The 22,839-nt window shown below is 32.0% G+C and overlaps 1 protein-coding gene across 1 annotated transcript; it reads right to left on the bottom strand.

Annotated features, from left to right (window-relative positions):
• Positions 1-15,900: 15,900 nt before the first annotated feature.
• Positions 15,901-17,221, bottom strand: LOC105762826 (hypothetical protein). Its single transcript, XM_012580748.2, has one exon. It carries the CDS (start codon positions 17,026-17,028, stop codon positions 16,024-16,026), a length of 1,005 nt encoding a protein of 334 aa, XP_012436202.1. The 5' UTR covers positions 17,029-17,221; the 3' UTR covers positions 15,901-16,023.
• Between the last annotated feature and the right edge of the window lie 5,618 nt (positions 17,222-22,839).

The following is a 22,839-nucleotide window of genomic DNA, read 5'->3' as shown; positions in this document are numbered from 1 at the left end:
AATTTATCTAAAATTTGATTTTTTTCTTGAAGTACTAACTTCATTAAAAATGGAAATCGAAGTACCATTGAAGTCATTTCCACTGCATATAATCAAGCTTGAACCGTTGGTCCACGTAATAATATATATATAATACTTTTATTATTGAATTTAAATAAAATAAATTTGAAAGATAAAGGTAGAAAGGACCAGCCAAAATCTGGAAAATGATCAAGCCCATCTAGACAATTTTTACAGAAAAGCACTAGCAAATGACTTCAAACTTCAAAGTTCAAAGAGAACATGGCAACAGTATATTAAAAATTGAAGCATGTCACCGTCACTAAACTCAGCAATAAAGAGCAGCCTTCTTTTAAGTCTTAAATACATGATTAAAATGAAAACTAAAGTGAAGAAGAATGAAAGAAGTTACCTTGAAGGCTTGAACTTGTTGATTTGAAGGGTTTGGGTCGGACTCGGAAGTTGCAGAAGAATCGAAGTGAAGAGAACAACAATGCCACCTAGTGTTGTGGAGTGGAGGTGGAGTGCTGGAGGACCGGAGACCGGAGGTGGGATGGTGGATCGGTGGGGACTGTAGGTGAGTTTTCGATTTGGGGAAAAAAAGGGAGGAGGGAAGGGAAGGGGTTAGGGATTTCTGTCTAAAATTTTAACGGGGTTGGGGAAATGGGGAGGGGAAATGGGAAAGGTCAAATGTAATTTGTAAAATGTAATAATAAAATAAAAATATATATATTATTTATAGCCGGGCTGGGCTAGGCCAGGCCCGGGCCAAAAAAATTTTGCCCGAGGCCCAGCCCGTTTTTTAAACGGGCCTCGATTTTTGCCCAAGCCCATATTTCGGGCCTATATTTTTACCCAAGCCCTCCCTGTTTTCGGGCGGGTAGTCAAGCCGGGCCGGCCGCCCGGCCCATGAGCACCTCTATTTAACGGTTAACGGTCAAATAGCCTTTTCAATAGTGGATCTAGAAATACGACGTAAGAGGTGCAGGTGTAAAGTCAAAAATATTTTTTGGGAGGCCGAAATTAAATTATATATTTTTATGATAGTAAAAATGTCATTTTGTTATTTTAATAATAGTCTATATATTTATAATTTTTAGATAATTAAATAAATTTTTTATCATTTTTGAGGGACAAAGTGTAATTTTACCATTACTAATTTAAATTTTTATAAATGGAAAATTTTCTATTTTAGGGGGCAGGGCCCCTGCCAGCCCCCTAGATTCACCTCTGGCCTTTTTTATGCATTTTGGCAGTTCAAGTATCCAATTGAGTGCAAAAAAAATAGTGAATTAATTGCTTTTTTTGAAAAAGTTTGAGGGCCTTTTTGATGCATTTTGACAGTTCAATTATCCAATTAAGTGCAAAAAAAAGTAGGGGCTTAATTGCTTTATTTGAAAAAGTTTGAGGGTCTTTTTTATGCATTTTGAAAGTTCAAATACCCAATTGAGTGTAAAAAAAAACAGTGGCTTAATTACTTTTTTTTGAAAAAGTTTTAGAGCTTTTTACACCCTCAGTCATGAATTTTTAATACACATTTGGTAGAAGTATTATTTTTTACACATGTTTTATATATGGGTTAGAAATAAAGTACTAATTCAATTGGTAATACTTAGCCACTCCCATAATTTATTTTTAGCAAAGAGAATGATTTTTTTTTGCTTATTTTAAAGAGGTCTTATTTTTTTACAAGAGTTATTATTCATCTTTCTAATTTTAAGTCTAAATTTATAGTAAATATTCATTATTTTACGTCTAACTATTATAATACATACATAATAAATAATTTTTTCCTCTTGTTATTACAATAGTAACCGAACGAGGTATAAATATTATAATTTATAAAAAAAACCTCCTAAGTTTTTTGTACTATCAAATTGTATTTTATTTATTGAATGGTTTGGTATTACTTTTTTTGTTTTTTGCAACAACGAAGTTAGTAATTTTTGGTTGGATAGGATAAAAGTATAAATTGCTAGAAGGGTTAAATTTAAAAATTCCATACTAAAATCTTTAAATTGAATTACTAATTTTAGGGTTCAAAATTAGAATATAATCATTTTATCTAGAACGGTTAAGATAAGTGTTTATACGCAGTGTTAAATTGGGTCAAAGTCGGTTTATGTATAATATTAGTATACGTTATGTTTGTTAAAAGTCAATATGATCCAAAATATAAGTTTAAAATTTTGCTTAAACTAATCCATGTTATTTTCAAAATACATTATTTTTAATTTAATATTTAATATTTTAGATAGTTTTTCTTTTATTAAAATTTTAAATTTAGACAACATTTACATCTTTGTTAATTTTTATATAGTATTGTATGATTATATATTTAATCTTATATGATACAAATTAAGTAATATATAATTACAAAAGTATAAAATAAGTTGAGTTGGTCCGAAAATGTTAAAGTCTTAACTCGACCCACATTTTAAATGAGCTTAATTTTTATTATCAAATTAATCTTTTAGACCTCGTATTTTTATATTTTAAATCTAAACTTGGACGAATAATTTTGCCAATAAAGAAATTTACTTACGTGTATCTTTTAGATTGCATTTCTTTTTATTTACTTTAACCATGTTATCCCCGACAACCATGGAATGCAAAGCAAAGAACAAGAACAGGCACCAATCTTCTATGCCATTTTAAAATCAGCATCATCATCATCCACATCATTGTCATTATCATTATCATTATCATAAATGAGACGAGCCTTTTCCCCCTTTCTTTCCAATGTATAAAATTTTTACATATATATTATAAAAATGAGCCATTATTGCATCACATATCATAGGCCATGGTCCAAGCCACCTTGAAAGAATTAAAGGAGGATAACGGGAAGTGACCATAATTACAAGATTTCTTGTAGGTCTCCTTTATAATTGATATAGCTAAACTTTCTGTAAAGCTAACATTGTAAGCATTGGCTGATCGCTACAGGACCATATAAAAATGTCTTACAAATGAAAGCATAACACTGTACCCTAATTATCAATCTCTGATCTCTCCCTCCTTCAGTTTGATTACTTCAGACCGTAATAACAAGCATAATTGAAGTTATAGCACTCTGCAATTGGCATACCAGTTATAATTACTAGGTTGCATGCTACATTCACCGTGGACCCTTGGCTAAATCTGCTCATCCCATAAATAAATTCCAAATGCGGATTACTACTTGCTAAATGATTACATTTTGTGTTCAAAGTTGGTGGAAATGATCTGTACTTGTAATACAAAATGTTGGAGAAATTCTTGATTATCTAATTTTGATTTTGATTTTTGATTCCTTCATTTAAAAAAAAAAAAAAACAGTTTATGGTACGGAAACACACTTCACCATCATTAGGCCATTTATGTCACTCTTTATTTGAAGCTTTTAGGTACAAAAACAAAGCAAATTAAATTGATTGAAACTTTAAGCCAATGCACATGGATTGAGCCTACCAAGATTTTAAAATGAAAGGGTCTTTTTGGCCAGCCCTTCATCATTGCAGCTTTGGAAAAAAAAATCAAAATTATCCGAATTATTATCATAATTGTGGTTTTGGTAGTTTGGATGGATTGTTTTCATCTTTTTGTTTGACTGCAAAAAACCCAATTTGAGACTGTTTAAGCATCATCCGTAATTATTCAAAATGCTAATGATGATGGTAGAAGTAGCTTTTCCACTGCCATTTGTGGTGCCACTTTTTCTTTTGGCTAAACCATGCGGTGTGGTATTATTCTCCAACATTTCTACTTTCCTGGGATCTTGCTTGGAATGCGTAAACTAATGTTTTTATTAAGACCGAAACAAATCACACCAATTATTTTCAACTGCTTTTGCTATAAATCTGACATTTACTTTGCCTTGGTTTTAATTTTGTTAAATCCTTTGCTAGTATCTAGAAACTCATATTTTAGCGCAATTATTTATAATTATAATTGATACATTTTATAGTATTAAGTTTAATTGAACAACTTTAATTATATATTTTTAATTTTAGGAGGAATGTAAGAATCAGAGTTATTACGCCTAAATTCAATTACGTTATGACTTTTACGTTCCTACATGATTGAACTTTAAAAGGAATATTTTTATACAAATTTAAGTTATGAAAATTATATTATAAACATGAGTGCATATAAGTGTTTGGAATGGTTATGACAAAATATTCTAAAGTTATATTATAAAAATAATTTATGTATATTTTATAAAGTTATAACGAAAAATTATATTATTTAAATCCTAAACAGTTCTAAAGTAATAACCAAAAATATATTATAAAAATTAATTTACGTGTTATAAGAAGTATTATAATATACTTATTTATAAAGAAAGTTATAGTAAAAAGTAAAGACATAAGTTATATGTGTGTTCATGTTGTATATTATAAAACTAATACTTAAAAAGTGTTAAAATAATTTTCTAAAGTTATGGCAAAAAGTATATTATTTATAATAAATATTATCAAAATTATTGGGCACTTGATAAAACAATTTTAAAGTTATATATTATAAATTTTATATTATTTTAAACCTAATTTATATATAAAAGAGTTATAAAATAGTATAAATTTTTCTTCAAATTAAGTTTATATAATTTTTTTTTTGTAATTAAAGCTACAAAATATTTGCACCATGGACATAAATATTATCTCATAAATGCTAGTTATTTAAATACAAAATATTTTCTTGCACCATATTCTGGGGTACGATACCATTTAAGAGAATAGAGTCAGATACAAGCACCAGAGATGACTCGCAAACTCTTTAACTTGAAACATTCAAAGCTTTGAAATGTGGTTGAGAAAACATTTGTTGTTCTAAAAAAAAGAATTTTCATATTAACAACATCAACAAGGTATAGCATAAGAAAACAAGGTTAGGTCGTACTGACATGTTGCATTCTTCATAACTTCATTTGTAGGTGGAATTGGGATGATCTATACTTTGAAGAGTACATGGAAGAAGAAGATCTTGATAATCTTAATGATACATATTAAATTCAGGTGATGATATGGAGTATATGTTAAATGTTAAATAAGAAATAACCCAACAAATATGAAATGCTAAAGCAACTATATAAAATTACACCTGATGTTTGCTTTTCTTGTTATTTTTATAAGTAATCGTTGTAACACCCCGAAACCCGGCCTAGAAGTTTTGACCGAATCCCTAAGGTCACATTGACCACCAAAATGGCACAATAGGAATCACGAGTTTAAACACATAAATTTTTTTCGACAATCTTTTTCTCTTGCCGCTTACCAAGACTGAAAACAAATTTTGCCAAAAATGTGGTGTGCAGGGTGGACGAAGTGGTGTTCAGTTGGTTGTGTGGGTTTTTAGTTTGTTGCATACATTTCAGATTCGAGTATAAGTCTGTCTACAAGGACAGTGGCACAACTGCGAAATAATTTGAGTAGTCCGACGTGATTAGATAATTGGTGTGTTAAGGATAATATCTTTATGTTATGTTTGGCAATGACACTGTTAATATGTCTGATTACCAGATCAAGACTTTCATACTTAGTCTACAAGATCTCTTTTAAAATATCTATTTTGATTCACGGCCATTTGTCTTTAATACTATTTCGGTCTCACACTGAGCTCGCGTAGCTCATCTCCCTAGTTTCCTCTCTTTTTAAGTTAACTTTGAGCTTGGAGGTTGGACTCGGCATACTAGTGGTCTCAGATTCTTAAAGAGTTTGGTTTGTTTTAATGATGATTCTTAAAATTCACTTTATTATTTTTAATTGATTTGTAAGGGAGTTTATAATACTGTGGTATGAGTTTTTGTTTTCGGACAATCAGTATGTTTTGAGTTTATGGTTTTCAAAACTTAAAATTTGTAATGTGGCGCATGAGTTTAAAACTAAATATGATCTTTTGGCAAGATGACAGTATAGTTATCAATAACTTACTAATTGTAAATTAGTCCCAAGTAGAGTTTTAAACAAAAATAATTTCAACGTTTGCAAAGCGTTTTGGCAAAATTTATTTTCAGTCTTAGTAAGCAGTAAAAGAAAAAGATTTTCGAAAAGAATTTATGTGTTTAAACTCTTGATTCATATTTTTCCATTTTGATGGTCAATATGACCTCTGGGATTCAGTCGAAACTTCTAGGCCGGGTTTCGAGGTGTTACATTTAATGGTATCAAAGTTAGGTTTGTAAAAACTCGGCCTGTGTTTTTACGTGTTCGCATGTGTGTGTGTTAAAAATATTTTTTGACAAACATACCACAATGTTTTGAAAATGATTTGTGTTTTGAAAATGTTTTACGAAAATGAAATGTCTGAGACTCCAATGCTGGTCCGTATGAAACTTTGAGATTGTAAGTTTAGATCTGTAAAATTAGAACTATAGTGTTTAGATTCTTTTTTTGTGCTTGGTTTTAATATTGTAGATCTATTAAGTTTAGTTACGAGGTTCGATATGGATTCTGGTGACAAGCTAAATTGCTAGGATTAGCCTAGTGGGACTTTCAAAGAGTCATCTACTTCTTTGGGATTGTGACTGCTCAGGAGTCAGAGGTCGTTGTGGTTTTGCCAGCTATGGGTAACGATAACCCAGAGGTTGGTATTGAGGCGTTGACTCAAGTGGTGAGGGAAGTTTTAGAGAAAGTCTTCGAGGCTAGTTGAGAGAGAACCAGGGAAGTGGTTCAAGGTAGGTGTGGGGAATGTGGGAAGAAGAGGGATCGCAGTCCTTTAGGTACGGAGCTCGATCTGCGAAGCATGTCAAATCTCAGTAAGATGGTAGTAAAGGTAATGACGAAGGTTCTTCTAGTGGCGTGGACGTTTCAGTCTGTGCGCATTGTAAGAAGCGTCATCCGGGCGAATGTCGAAAAAAGTTAAGAGTGTGTTTCAGATGCAGGTCCACAGAGCATCAGATTAGGGAGTGTCCTCAGTGAATTGAGACATGTATGGTTGTAGGTTATTTTGACTTGGTGTATTGTTGTTTGAGAATGATTTGACTATCTATTTCTAGGATTGTGCTTTGTGTATGTTAATGAAGTAATATTGTTTTGGGTAGAGGTTAAGTATGGTATGGTAGTGCATTGGGATTAGAGTGCACAGCGGGAGTGTAGTAGGGAGACTTGTGTTTGAACGACTGTTCTGTTAGTGGAAAATTTCGGGGACGAAATTTCTTTAAGTGTAATTACTACCCTAATAATTACACTATATTGTTCAAATACACTTTTACTAGCAATTTTATTTTATTTATTAGAATTTAAAAATTAAATGTAAAGCTCAAGTTTAAATTTGAGCTTTTACTTTAAAATTTATCAACCTCAATTTAATTACTTTAATTATTAGTTCAATTAAATCTTGCAATTATTTTTTTTGAAAAAACATTTATAAACCCAAATTTAAATCTTAATATTCCTATCATTTTCTTTTTTTTAGAATTTCTAAAAAATCTATTTATTTGATTAATAAATAACACAACCCTAAGCATATAACTATAATTGTATGTTATTTGGTATCGAAAAAGTTAGTACAAATTAAAAGAAAGCTAATATGGTTAATGATAATCGCACTTCGTTATCAAATAAAGTATAGTTGGCTATATCTAGATACACTAGTAACTAATTTTTATTTATAATGGGCTAATTAGAAATTATGCGAAATTAGAAATTGTACTAAATGTGTATAAGTCACAAATTAGGGTTATGATCTTCAAATTATATGAAACTTAATTTTTTTACATCCATCTAATTAAAATGAGTTCTTTTCTCTAAATAACATACTAATATGGAATATACAAATGGCAAGACTCAAGGATTTCAACATATTAATTGTTTTAGGTACACTTCATTATCTAATTTATTTTCTTAATGATTTGACATGATGAACCTTGGAAGATTAAGTTTCATATAAGATTTAATTCATTTTAACAAGTGGCATTAGAACATTGCCAAGTTGAATAATTGGAAATGGAAGATTTATTCTAATCTTTTAGATTATTTGTTCTTAAGATTTTATGAATTTAATATATCTATTTAGTGTTATGATTAAATATATGTTGAATCTTTGATTTTTTTTTTATGTTGAATTTTTTAAAGGATTTATAAATATAAATTGAATGAATATTTGAATATGTTTATTTTAGAAAGGTAGTTGATGTGGTCGAGGACAAAGGTGATGATTTGTTGCTCTCCACATAATCTAGTTGAAGGTGGAGTCGTGTCAGATGTCAAGCATGTGCCTGATTTAGAGAATAATCTCATCTCTTTTTTTGATCTTTAAGACTCAAGTAGTACGCAGAGTGTTTAAGGAAAGGTTGGTCGTAGAGGGTTACAATCAGGTGGAGAGAGTCTCTCCTATTTCAGTATTATTGGCCCTTGTTGCATTATACAAATTTGATTTGAAGACTAAGAGTCTTTTAGTTTCCAAGTTCGGGCATGATTTAGACTTGTTTGGCATTCAACAAAATTCAATTTTGGCCCGTGGTAGAGCATAGAAAAGGAGACGTGATAAATACGAGTCAATATGGAGATTTATGGGGCGTGCCTCGCATTCATCAGACACGTTACAAGCACCTTAGACGAGAATCGAAGAGTAACTAAAGAAGGGCCAAAACAGGACCAACGTTGGGACGAGGAGCGTCTGCTCGTCAGGACAACGCGATGGACGAAGTCATGACGAGGCAAATGGAACGTTGCAATGTCATGACATGTTCTCCTACTTGGCAACCGCATTTTAGACTTTCAGTAGGACTTCTTCTCCCAACTAGACTCTTTATTCAAGGGATATTTTAGTATGATTAGAACTCTAATCTTAGCCTATTTAAAGGAACCTTGTATCCTTATTTTAAGATGCCAATCAGTAAAGGCTTTTCTTTTGGGGGCAACAAGATGTAGTCGTAGACGAGTTTTGGTGAGTGTTTTCGTAATAATTGTGGAGAGTATTTTATAACCCTTTTGTGAGTGCCCTATAAGAATTAGGGTTTTGTTTACCATTTTTCTCTTTAGGATTTTGAGCTTTGTATTCGGGGTTTTAGGTAATGTACATTTAGTATGTTTAGGTTTATTTTCTCCATATTGTACTCTCGTTTGTTTACTCATTTATTGAAAAGCTTATACCTCCTTTGCCTATGATTTTTATCCTCTTCAGAGGAGCTTTCAACGTAAGTATTTGTGTTTGATCTTCTCGACCTTTTCTTGCTCATTATATATACATGTCGATTCCTAATAGATTCTCGTCCACCATATATAGATGAGAGTACCTCTCATGAAAAGAGAGATGAAAAGTTGGGAAAGATCAAAATTAATATGTTTGATTATAGTGAAAAAGGTCATCCAAGAAACAATTTTAAGGCATCATGTCAGTCAAGATTATTGTTAGATATTGATCTAAATTCTAATTGGTGTTAAAATAGGATTGAAATATAATTCTATTGGTTCGAGATTACTTGATCACTAAATTTACTTAAGTAATATTTATATTATATGAGAAGTCTTAAGAAATTAGAATCCTTGGTAACCAAATAATAAGTTTATAAATAAAGAGTAATTATATATATTGGATGCAGGCTAAAGGGGTTGAACCATATTAAATTTGTGTTGTCATTTTTGTTTTGTTTTAATCATTTATTCTTAAATGCTTGTTACTGGTTACTTGTTTTTTTCTAGAAATTACCATGGTTAAATAATTCTTCAAAATTTATCCATGAGTTTCTTGGTCTTGGGTTTCTTCAAAATGGAAAAAAATGAATTCCTGGACAAATGAATTCAACTTAATCTTTCCTAGATGTGCTTTACTTCTAGTGGTTAGACCATTCGGAAGATTGATATCTTGATTCCTTTAGGAATTGGTGGTTGTATCAATCACCATAAACATGCCAAAATCGTTTAACTTAGGTCATCTTTGATAATGTTCAATCAATTTAAATAAAGAAACACAATTAAAATAGTAATTCCACAATCTTTTTCTTAACAACAAACCTAATGACTTGCAAGTCTAGTTAAGGACCCAATTTATCACAATAAAATCGAATTATGCTCCATAAAGTTGACTTTGTACCAAACTTGTCAAGACATCTTAATCAAACAGAGTTCACAACCATAAATAATATTTTATTCCTATTTTTCCCTTTTTTTTCAAGTCAAGCATCTTATTGACTTGTCTAGAGTGTCATTAAATCTTTTGGCACGAAGAGAGATGACAATATTAACACCTCACATCAACTACTCAATCTATCACAACTCTAGTTGGTTACTAGCTATACTCATAATTATTATGACCAGGGGAGTAAGTGAACCGCTTAGAATATCACTTGATCTTTTGAAACAAAGATAGATGATAACCCGAGCATCGCACCCTGATTACTCAATTAGTCAGAGTTTTAAGACTTTATTGTTTTCTTCTTTTTCAGTTTTTTTCCTTTTTGATTTATATATGTTGATGGTTTTTTTATTCTCCATTTTTTTCCCTCCCGGGATTACACCTCGTATTTATAATGCATGGTTCTTTGATAGGATGTAGGGGATAACTATGTGTCATTTATGAGGACATGTTATCCTTCCTAGATTTGACATGTATCCTCTGAGGGGTTCCTCGAAGAGAAATCCTTACAGGTGTACAAATAATGAGAAGGTGAGATGTGGACGTTAGGTAGACAAGGGATGACAAGCCATGGACACGAGAGATGGCTAGCTATGGATGTTAGACGGACAAGGGGATGGCGAGCTATTCGGGCTCTCGAGTTGGGTCGCCATGCTCGGGTTTCTCTAGTCGAGTCACCATTTAAATCGGGTTATGAGATGTGCGATTGTAACAATTTGTCCCCCCGGCTGATCAAAGAAGGGTTATAAAGTAACCCTTCTGAGACAGTTACATGTGTTGAACGCGTGATAGTGGGTCTAGACGACAGTTTTAACTTCGGAACTTGTGAGATTTGTTTCTGTCCATCTAACAGTTTAAAGGAGAGGAATCTTCACGAAGAAGATTGATCGTCCCCCAAATTTTTATTCTTTCCAGATTTTTTAAAACCCTATTTTCTTACTTAACTTCAATTTGGTTAAATCTTTTGTTCGTTCGCTTTTAAGATCATCATTGATCAAGAGGTAAATCATCTTCTTTATGCAATGTACTGTATAATTAATTTATCTATGCATAAGTAAAGTATTATGTGGTGGTTGCGGCCAGTAGGGGCGTGGTGTAACACCCATTACCCAGTCCGATCACCAGACCCGAGCTATGGAATGGTACATTCATAATCGGAACAGAGCACCTCCAATTCACAATGATTATTTCAAATAAACATGGAGTACTTCATAAATATAAAATTAATACTCAAATTAAATAGAAATCATACAATCAAATCCAATTCAATTCATAAACGCCAAATACAATATTTCCAAGGCCTTATACGAGCTTACATATGCTCTAGTATCACCCAGAATTCAACTGGGACTAATTTGTAACATTTCCAAAATTACAGATCAATTATATCATACATAAATCCTTCAAATAATCATTCATGTCATAAACACTCAAGTATTATGATATATAATTAATTCGAGTCTTATTCGAGCTTACGAAAGCTCTTAAGTTGACCCGAGCACAAATAAGGATTAAATTGAAACATTTTCAAAAGTTAAAGACAAGTATGAAAAACAGAGGTCGCATGTCCGTGTGCCTAGGCTGTGTAACTCTTTGTGACCGTGTGGCAAAAAAATGGCCATGCCATCTAGCAGTCACACGGCCATGTGGCCAAACCCTGTAACAAACGGGGATCCTATGGACCAAAATGTTCATATTTTACAAGCTGCACACAGTTGTGCCTCCGACTCGTGTATCTCACACAACCGTATGGCCGTCCTAGTGGTACCAAATAGATCATAAAGTATTTACTTCAAAATAAAATTTCAAACTAACTTCAAAACACATTTTGGCAATTCAAAACATTTCAAAATCAGGCCAAAACATACATATATCAATCCCTAATTCACTAACCAATATGTCTCAATGGCACCATCCAAATCGAGGATTTCAAAAAATTACAATTCATTCAACTCAATTAATACCATTTATGCTATTCACTTCACATTACTCAACCTTCTCATATATGCAAAACATTAATTTATCATCCACAACCAATACCAATTATCATGTCATATTGGCACCAAGTACCCCCTCAACAAGAACACTTTAGATCATACAAATCAATTTCCAAATATACCTCATTTAGTACACAAATGACATCTCTATTTTTACCTTTTGCATCATTGAAATCATGTACACATTCCTTGTCCATTTATTTCTATACTAATCACTTATGCATCAAGCCGTTCTCAAGAATAAACTAACCATTAACTTTCATCATTCATTCACATATATATTGAGGTATAAGACATGTAAACATAACATGCAAGCCTTCAATACCATTATCAATCATTTAAAACACTTACACATGTCAACCTATGTACATAACATATAACCAATCAAAACATAAACCACATTCAAGAACTAAAGCATCAACACGCAAGGTTGACCAAAAACGAATCACCTATATACATGCCAAAAAATCGAGCTTTAAACGATTAAAAGTTTACCGAAACAACAACATGATAGTGTAAGCTTCTCAACGATCCGCTTGACACTTTTTGCAAGTTAGCAATATACAGTGAAAAGGAAACTATGGGGTAAGCATTACAAATGCTTAGTAAGTTCACAATTATTAAAACAACAACTTACCTCATTTTATGAATTTATATAACAAGTTATTCAACTTGACGATTTTGCCTAAACCCGACAACTCTTTATCTACAAGGTGAGTTCATCCCATAACCAATTCATATAATAATTTAAACCTGTAGCATTTCAATTAATTTAAATACTAATCGCATGGAACTAACAACTCAATACCATTCTCAACATTTCAATTTACAAATACAACTAAAAGTCTTAATTATACATATGCATTAATGTATACAAGCTTCAATTAATCAATCTAAAGATTATATCGTATCATTCCAATTTGTTGTCAACAATACATCCAATTTCAATATAATGGTAGTCATTATTCCATTTTATTGTTCGAATTCTGCATCAAATTCATAGATTTATCACATTTCCATATTGGCCCTCCGGCTCGTATATCCAATACGTATGAGCATTCAATGCTATCGATATTCATATATATTTTTTTAATCAATTTCTTATTACCATTTCACAATTATCAATCCAATTTATATCTCGCAAATCAAATATCACATTTTATACCCTTATTAACCTGACTCGGATTCGAACGGATACACAGATGCAACCAATCACTCCAATTTGACACCTATGCCTATCGGATTAATCCAAAAATGGTAAGATGCGCCCAACGCTGGTCAATATAACCAAAAAATAGATGTGCTCAACAATAGTCGGTATAACTGACAAATGGGTGTGCCCAACACTCCTCGACACGTAGTCGTATAACCCTTAACTATTCCTATCCTATGGCATGCTAACTATATCTGATTCTACCGAACATTTAATATGGTACAATTTCTCAATTTCATTTATAAGTTAATTTCTCAATTCCATATCATAATCTCATCAATCAATCATCAATTCACATAAGTGACAATATAATTCATCTTGATTCCAAGTTAATTTTATAATTTCACCCAGTCATACTATATTAAATTTAATCTTCTATCTCGGTAGTCAATCAATTTCATACTAGTACGATTGAAATCATTATAGAAAACTATAAATTCATTTTATATATCATAATTCAATTCAACATATTAAATTTGTTTTATCTGTCAATTTATCCTTCATTTGCAAATCAATCCACAATTCACCTTTTGTACCAAATTGTGAACCATTCAAATTAACATCAAACAAATAGAAATTTACAATCAAATGTAAAATAATTTAAATACAATCATACTATGCGAACTTACCTGAAAAAAAAAACGATCAGTTCTCTAAGGACTAATCAACAATTGTCTTTTTCCTAGGTTAATTTTGGTTTGGTCCAATTCCCAAATTATACAACCATTCAATTGAATTTATAAATTTCAACTCTCTTATTTCATCCAATTATAAACATTTATCAGCTCAATTTCATTATTCAGTTTTCTCCTAAAATTTTATATTTTATTCAATTTAGTCCCTAAAACTGGACTTATCATATCTTCCAATTTGAACTTCAAATTTTAAACCCACTTTAGTTATGTCCTTGTACAACCTCCTATTATCACAATTTATAAAATTTTATACAAATTTTGAAATGTTCGCAATTTAATCCCTAAACTCAAAATTAACAAAATTTACTTAACAATGTAATCTTATTTCATTTCTATGCTTCAAAATCTACCATAAGCATTCGAAAACATCAATTAGCATCAATGACAAATTTATACATCTTTAATAATTTTGAAAATAGAAATACGAATTAAATAGACCTAATTGCAACGATCTCAAAAATATAAAAATTACGAAAAACTTACTTAGAAAACATTACTATGCAATGACCCTAAGTTGGCCGAACATGTTCAACAAAGGAGTTTTGAAGTTTCATTTTCGGTGGAAGAAGAAAGTAAAAAGATGTTTGCTTTTCATTATGTTTTATTATATTTATCTAACCATTATTTTTAATTAAAAAAATTCAATAAAACAATGCAAAATTATAACCAAACCGTCCGCCCATATGTACTACGGTCTAATTTCCTTTTAAACCTTATTTAATTTACCATTGAAGCCTTTTAATAATTAATTTTTTTATTTTTACAATTTAGTCCTTTTTACTTAAGTAACTATCAAATCATTAAAATTATCGGGCCAAACTTGAATCCATTTATACAAAAATTCCATAAATATTTAATAAAAATATTTACGAGCTTCTTTTGATGAAAATGAGATTCCGATACCTCATTTTTCAAAACAACTGACTGTTAGTACGCACCACTTGTACCTTGACTAACTAACCAATTAATAAAATCTATCTAATCAAAATTCACCATAATACTATATTTAACTCTTAAATATTAATTACTAATATATACGTACTCACTCATCGAAATTGTGATCTTGAAATTACTGTTTTCAACTCCACTGAAAAATGGGCTGTTGTTGAAGACAGCGTCTTGCAAAGGTATCGTGATGCTAGCACTGTACTATTTTAATTATGTTTAATTAATTTTTCAAGTATTTATGAAAAGTCCTTCAACATTATTTATTTTACTCTATAATAAAGTGATAACTTGAAGTTAATTGATGATGCATAGAAATGCATCAAATATCTAATCTAATAAAAATTAACTTATCCAAAAAAATAATTTTACTGCCAAATTTAATTAAGCTTGCCACCCAATCTTGCATTGACACCAAATAAAAAATCCCCCGTACAATTTCATAAAATTGGATTCCCAATATAAATTACACTTGTGAAAAATAAACAACATTTACTAATTTTAGTAGGAATTGTGTCCTAAAGTTAATAGAATTAATGACAAAAATCATGCCGTATATGCACACTACCAAAGTCCCTATGATTTTATGTTAGCAAAAATGGTTTGGATACTTTTAAGCTCATATAATTTTCAGTAATATATTCAAAAATCTAAAAATTTGGTATAAAAAATAAATCTCTACATAATCGGATTAATTGAAAGTTGACTAAAATGTTTTCCAGCCATTGAAAATGTCAGAAAAATTGCAATAGTTTTGGCCCTATCTGGAAATACTGTGAGCTGCTTAGTTGAGGTTGAGAGAAATTAAATGTTTGTTGGCAGGCTCCCCAACTACTTGATAAACAATATTTTTTTGGTACCCAGCAAACAAAACCTAGTTTGAAGTACCGGACTCCATGTCTTTATTTTTCTCCATCTTTTAAAGTAGCATAACACTAATATACATGTAATTTGAGCACATAAGTTTGAAACCTCTAATCTATAGCTGTCCTTTATGAATTTCTTACTCCATTTCTTTTATATAAACAAAGTGATACATGAAAATATGTAAACATAAAAAGAATGAAATTTGGGGAATGTGTATTTTCAAGAAAAGAGGCATTAGATGAGTGGATCAAGATGATCCACGTGTCAATGACCCAATGCCCCTGGAAATCTCATGCATTCCTGGATTGAAACCCAAGCATCCAAGGAGGCCTTGCTTGTAAGGTAAAAAGGTCTTCCTCTTCATCTCCTCCGACACGGCCCGGTTCGCCGTGTAATGCAACTCGTGAGCCGAAACCCGTCCTCTCCGCCTCGAACTCGACACCGAACCCATGCTATCAGTGGAGCGGAAGCTGGCGTTTTTAACCTCCTCCTCCGCCTCTTTCCTTGACAAAAGAGCATATTTCCTAAGGGGATCTTTACTCGCGGCCCTCCCTTCTGATGCACTCCGGAACAGTAATAGGTCTTTCAACTTCCATTTTTTGTTGACTTTTGAGAACGAAATGGATGACAGCAGGGAGGAAACATAAGAAGATTTTGGATTGTTTGCCGTGGAAGATTCATTGTTTTTCTGGGAATTTGATGATGTCTCTTCTTGCTCGAACATGATGTCGGATACCCTTAACGGAGACAATGATCTGCTTTTCTTATGAACATAGTTGCAGGCTGAAGACGTTGAAGATGAAGAAGATGCAGCAGCAGAGGTTCTTTCTCTCCCGCGTTGTTGTGATCCAAACTGTATGTCGTTTTGACCATGTTGTCGCTTTGATTTTGGAGAAGAAACGGCACTTGAGAAAGATTCATCATAACCAGGCGGGGGTTTCAAAGGTCGAATCTTTCCGCCATCGAAGAGCTCATCGGCTGCAGACAAAGAAGGTATTTCTAAATGCCCACTGAAGTTGAACTCGAAATCCTCTTCACACCCATGGCCGCCATCATCATCATCATCATGGTTGCTCTGACGCTTTTCCTCCCATTGAAAAGGATACAAAGAAGAAACATGAGTGGGACTGGATGGAGCACTGAAGAGGAAATTGCCGAAGCGTTGAGGACTTGAAGGAGCAGTCATGTATGGAGATGAACAGGCGCTATCGAAGTTGAAATCCACAGCGGGGAGTGGCGCTACCATTTCCATCTCCTTTAGCTTCTCGGGTTCTCAAAATTCAACCACCATAAACATAAAAATCAGGGGATTTTATCGAGAGGAAAAGGGAAAAGGGAAGGAGAGACGAAGGAGAGTAAATTGACCAAGTCGACTGAAGCCGCCTTTACAATCAACACTTCCAATTAATGAATTCGTTGATTTCAAGCATGGATTTTGGACATAAAATATTTGTATTTTTTATGAAGTAAATTTGAAAAAACTAACAAATATTCTAATTGAACACTATTTGATATTTAAAACTGATATATTGTAGTTGCTTATTGGGTTTTCATCTCATTGTGAAAGAAAAATATTAGATATCACTCACATGTATAATATGACTATTTTTCTTGTTCCCCAAATAATCTGACTACTTTTTCTTATGAATTTTCAACATCATAATGGGTGAAGAAAGTTTATATAAAAATAATGTAATTTTAGTTGAAATGGTAGAATAAAAATATTGTAATTTTTATTAATTTATAAAATATGATAGCTTTTTAATACTTTTTAATTAAATTAGGGTCCAGTTAATTCATAATAAAATTTATTAATCAAAGGAGCCGTGCCCAAATTGAAATATCAAATATAGTGCTGTCATCTTGATTCTTTTCTTTTTTTTTAAAATCTATCAAAATGACTGCAGAATATATTTTATTTAAATCTTTGTTTATGGGTTAATTGAAAAGGATAAAGTAGGATGATTAATCTGAGAGCGACCTTTAAAATGTAGCTTGCCTAGCCAAGCCCAGAAGTCCTTAAGTGATCAATTTTAAATATTTATTTGATATAATAGGATGGTTTTTTTTATATATACAAGTGAAAACAAAGAATAAAGTCAAATTCCATTTAAATAGGGTTTAAAAAACTACTTAATAATAAAGTTTGAGAAATTAAAAAGATCTAGCATGTTATTAGGTTTTAAGGTTTTGGTGGGTTGTGGTTTTGTGTCGGCGCTTGTTATGTTTTAGATTCGCTTTGAATTTTCTTTGTTTTTGTGGTTTTTGTTTACTTGGCTGTAGCATCTGCTCTGTTGTGTTTCGAGTTCTGTTTTCTTGGTATTGAGATTTCATGATGGAAAGGGATCTGGCGGGGATGTCTCTAGACGGTGAGGACGGCATTCTGGAGGTCTAAAGACAAGTTAATTCTGCAGTTACGGAAAATGAGTTTTGCTTATTCACTTCCAGGCGATGAGAAGCACGATAGCAAATTTATGGCATTTTGTTAATGGAGTCCATATCTCAGATCTAGGAGAGAAACCGTTCTTGTTCTTGTTTCGTTTCTTTCACGAGATGGATATGGAGCGAGTAGCTAGTGGGGCCCCTTGGACTTTCAATAATCATTTGCTGATGATTCATCGTCTTGAGGAGGGGAACGATTCGATGAAGGTGCCTTTAATTCTAGCAAATTTTTGAGTTCAAGTACATGATCTTCCATCGGGTTTCTTCTCTGAGCCACTGGCTAGAAAGTTAGGAGATTTTATCGGGAAATTTTTGGAGTATGATAGTGAGCGTTTAGAGAGGGGGGATGCGAAATTGCTTGCGGATGAGGGTTTGCTTGGATGTTAGACGTCCTTTAAAGTGGAAGAAGAGGGTCATGTTTTCCTCAAGGATATGTGGTTATGCTAATTTTAAATATGAGCGTCTGACGCTGCTTTGCTTTTTTTTTTTTTTTTTTTTGTGAAAAGTTAGGGCATAGCAACTCGTTTTGTCAAGCAAGAATGGCTCTAGGAGTTGAGGTAGCAAGATGGGTTGGGATTTGACCTTAAAAGCTCAATCTAGGCAAGCTATGTCTATGAATAGTGTGGCTCTAGAATATTTTCCATATTAACAACACCATCTTAGTATAACATAAAAAAACAAAGTTGGTCGTACTAATGTTACAGGCCACGGATCAAACCCCGTGACAGATGCATACAGAATGTCTATGGAGGTCAATTGATTAAATGGGAATCATTTGACCCACTTAAACTGGCATAATTCGTGGAACATCTGAAGAAGCCCATCTACTTGAAGCATTGGTGGCCCAGTAAAACATTTACATAAAAACTAAGGTTTCCATGGTATTTATGGAAACTAGTCTTAGAAGATTTGATTTTGTAATCTTAAGGGATCATGTAAATCCTTAAGAATCTTAATTGTTGATTGGCTTCAATCTCGACTGTTGATGTAAAGTAAATTGTACCATTGGATCTTGGGGAGCTCAACTATAAATAAAAGTGTTCCCCTTCATTTGTAATCTTCTCATAGGATCCCATTTGATCCCATTGTATCCTCATTCATAGTTATTGAATAGTATTGAGAGCATTTACTCAAAACTTTGTGAACGTTGCTTTCTTGTGGCTTTTTCTGTTATTTTGTTGATTCTTTAGTTTTAAGTTGTTTCTGCTTTATTTTCAGTGCATTGGAGAATTCTCATTGTGAATTCTCACTTTTTGAGAGTTAGGCTAACTTAAGGCGCATTTGAAGCGAAGAAATCACCGAAGGCTGCACAGATTGCAAGACTAAAATTCTAGCCCCGTGACACCAGCAGGTTGCATATCCATACCTTCAATCATAAGTGGAATTAAGATGATCCATACTTCATATAATACATGGAAAAATGAAACCTTGATAATCTTAATGATGCAAATTCAAATTCAAATGATGATGAACTCAGTCAAGAACCAACAGATGATGATAATGAGCATCTGTTAAATATTAAAGAGGGAATAAACCCAACAAGTATGCACTAGAACAATTAGATAAAATACATATGATGTTTATTTTCTTGTTATTTTTATTAGTAATTGTATTATCAACTACTTGTTTAGACTAATATGATACATGTCATTATTTGATTTTAATTTTGTTACTTTCATAGAAATTATTTTATCATACTAATATTATTATAGTAATTAAATTTTTTTAAAAATATAAATTATTTAACTATGTAATTACAATTTATACTACCAAACATGACATAGGGAATTACGATGTAGTTACACTATGTCAGCCAAACAAGTCTAGGGAATTACAATTTTTTGTAATTACAAGATAGTGTAATTACTAGCCTAGTAATTATATTTTCATTTAATTACTCTGTTCTATCCAAACAGACCCTTAGTAGAATAGAGGTGTAACAATCTAGTTTCTAGTGGTGTCAGGAAATGCAATTTCGGAACCTTGTTTCTGTAAACCGAGTCTGTAAATACTAAATAAGGGTATTTACGGAGTTAGGGTATAGATGAATTAAAATGTGGTTAAGCGATTTAGATGAAATTGTGAGTAATTATGGCTCAGGGACTAAATTGTAAAAATTTAATTGTTATAGATTTTTAATTAGATTAAGGCTTGGGAAATTAAATAGAAATTATTCAAATGACGAAAATGGCTAATAGACCAACTTTAAATGGACGATAGTGTGATGTGATGTTAATTACCATTAGATTAAAGTTATTAATGATTAGTGATTAATTCGTTATGATTAAGTTAATTAATTAAAACTAAACAAATTATATATATTAAAGATAGTGAAAAAAGATTAAATATTATATAGTGAAAAAAGATTAAATATCATCTTCTTTATCTATACACCACCGTCCACCCTGAAAAGCCATGGGAGAAAGCTTTTGAAAACTTTACACATTCGATCACCATTTTTAGGTAAGTCCCTAGCCATTTATTATTAATTTTTATAGATTTAAAGTTATGGGAGCTTGATTTAGCTAGCCAATGTACTAATTTGTAAAACTATTAAAGTTTTTAAAAATTTCCATTGTTGAGATTGAATGAAATTGGTGTGAAATTGTTAGAAATTAAGCTTAGATTATGAAAAGGATTAAATTGTAAAGCTTAATTGTTAGTTTCATACATTAGGGACCAAATCAAATTAAATACAAAACTGTTGTGAAATGTTGATAGGGATAGAAAATAAAATGTCCCTAATGAGTCATGATGAAATTGGATTCTAATCGAGGCCTTAACTTGAAAGTTATGTTTATCCTAGTTTTAGGGACTAAATTGAATAAATTGAAAAAATCCATGTAATTTGGTATTTGATTCTGAATTTGATAAAAATTGATTGTATGATATGTTTTGTGATTATTCATTTAATGCAGATATGGCATATTAGACTTTTTACCATAATCATTTGTTACTTTGGTGCAAATACTTTACCTTCACATAACAAGTAGACTTACCTTTATACTAAACATGAACAAAAACATAACACACTCATGGAGTATGAAGGAACTCACTAGACAAGTTGTAGAAAAGCTCAAACAGTAGGACCCTTGCCCTTATCTCAAGAGCTTTTAGGAGTTTCTTGAGCAATAACATGAAGAGTTATCTTATCAGATCATTTTACAAGAAACTAAACATGTCGAACAAGAGTGTTAATAGGAAACCCAAAAACTGAAAGTTTCCTCCTTGTTTCCCTTAAAATAACCCTAAAGCATAAAACTCTAAGGTCCCGTAAATAACCATGATAATAACTTGAGTTTTATCAGAATTTATCATGTACCAATGTCGGTGGAGTTTGCTGGATACGACGAACTCGATCTTTCAGACAGGTCTTAATTCTCGAGTTTTCTGGGAAATTGTAGAGAAAGTTGTTGAAGAGAAAATTTAAGTTTTCCAAAGAAAACACATAATTTTGTCAGAAAGCCAATGCTGGCTTTATATTGGTAGACATGAAAGGAAAACTTAATGGGCAAGTTTATCCTCCCACTACGCTTCCTTCAGTACCTGAGACTAATAACATTCTTTCTCATCTTAAATGCATGTTCTTTTCAATTTCAAAAACCTTGTTTCATTCTAACTAGTACTCCTTAGGCCAACTATAAATAGATGCCCTCCTCTCATTTATAATCATTCAGTTGTAATCCTTCAAAGTAATAGAGAATACTTTGAGAGTATTTACTCAAACACTTGGTGTACACTATTTTTCTGTGGCTTTTCTATTCGCCTGTGACTTCTTTCATTTCGAGTTTGCTTCCGCTTTGCTTCGGTGTCTTAGAGAATTTCTACAACAATTCTCACTCTTCGAGAATTATGATGATTTAGGCGGATTGAACCCAAGAAATTGTCTAAGGTCGCACGGTTTGTCAAACTAAAGTTCTAACACCGTGACATTTGCACCATCTAAATGCTCAATCAGCAAATTAGTTAAATGTATGTATGAGTATTTAGTACACTCGCAATGTATTTTTTTAATTCAACAAGAAATCTTAAAAAATTGATATGTGTCTTTTTTTTTAATATTTTACTATATTGTCAACTCCTAACTCTGTTTTAATCTGAAAACTCTACCGACAATATACCATATAATTTCCCACTATATATTTAATTATTTGAGTTTCTCATTTTTATGTATTAGTTTTAGTTAATAGGTTGTCGAAATGAAACTTAAAAGTTTTTGAAAGGTTTCGAGGTGCAATTGGAGTACGAGAACTCGTCCGTAAGGAGCTTTCATGACATATTTGCAGCAATATAAATGTGTTGGGCAACCTGTTTTATGCTTGTTTAATGTACTTCATCCTCGTTAATATCGCAATTTGACCTTCAATGCACAAAGCTTAGCAAGACCAGAGTCTTTTTCTTCCAGCAGATCTGGTTTATGACAAGATATTTTGACTTTATGATCTGGTTTTATTGTTGGACAATGGACCATCCCTCTTCACTTTCCTACAAGATTCAACATCATGTTTCACCTTTTGCGGACCACATCAACACACTCGATCACCTCATCCCTGACAATTAAAGATTGTATTGCTATTGCTTCTACTGCTTCAACAGTGCCCAGCGATTGTGCTCCTAATGC

This window comes from Gossypium raimondii, chromosome 12, assembly GCF_025698545.1.
Source record: "Gossypium raimondii isolate GPD5lz chromosome 12, ASM2569854v1, whole genome shotgun sequence".
In the NCBI taxonomy this organism is placed as follows: Eukaryota; Viridiplantae; Streptophyta; class Magnoliopsida; order Malvales; family Malvaceae; genus Gossypium; species Gossypium raimondii.
The sequence above is the reverse complement of the archived record's forward strand: the minus strand, read 5'-3'. Positions and strand labels throughout refer to the sequence as shown.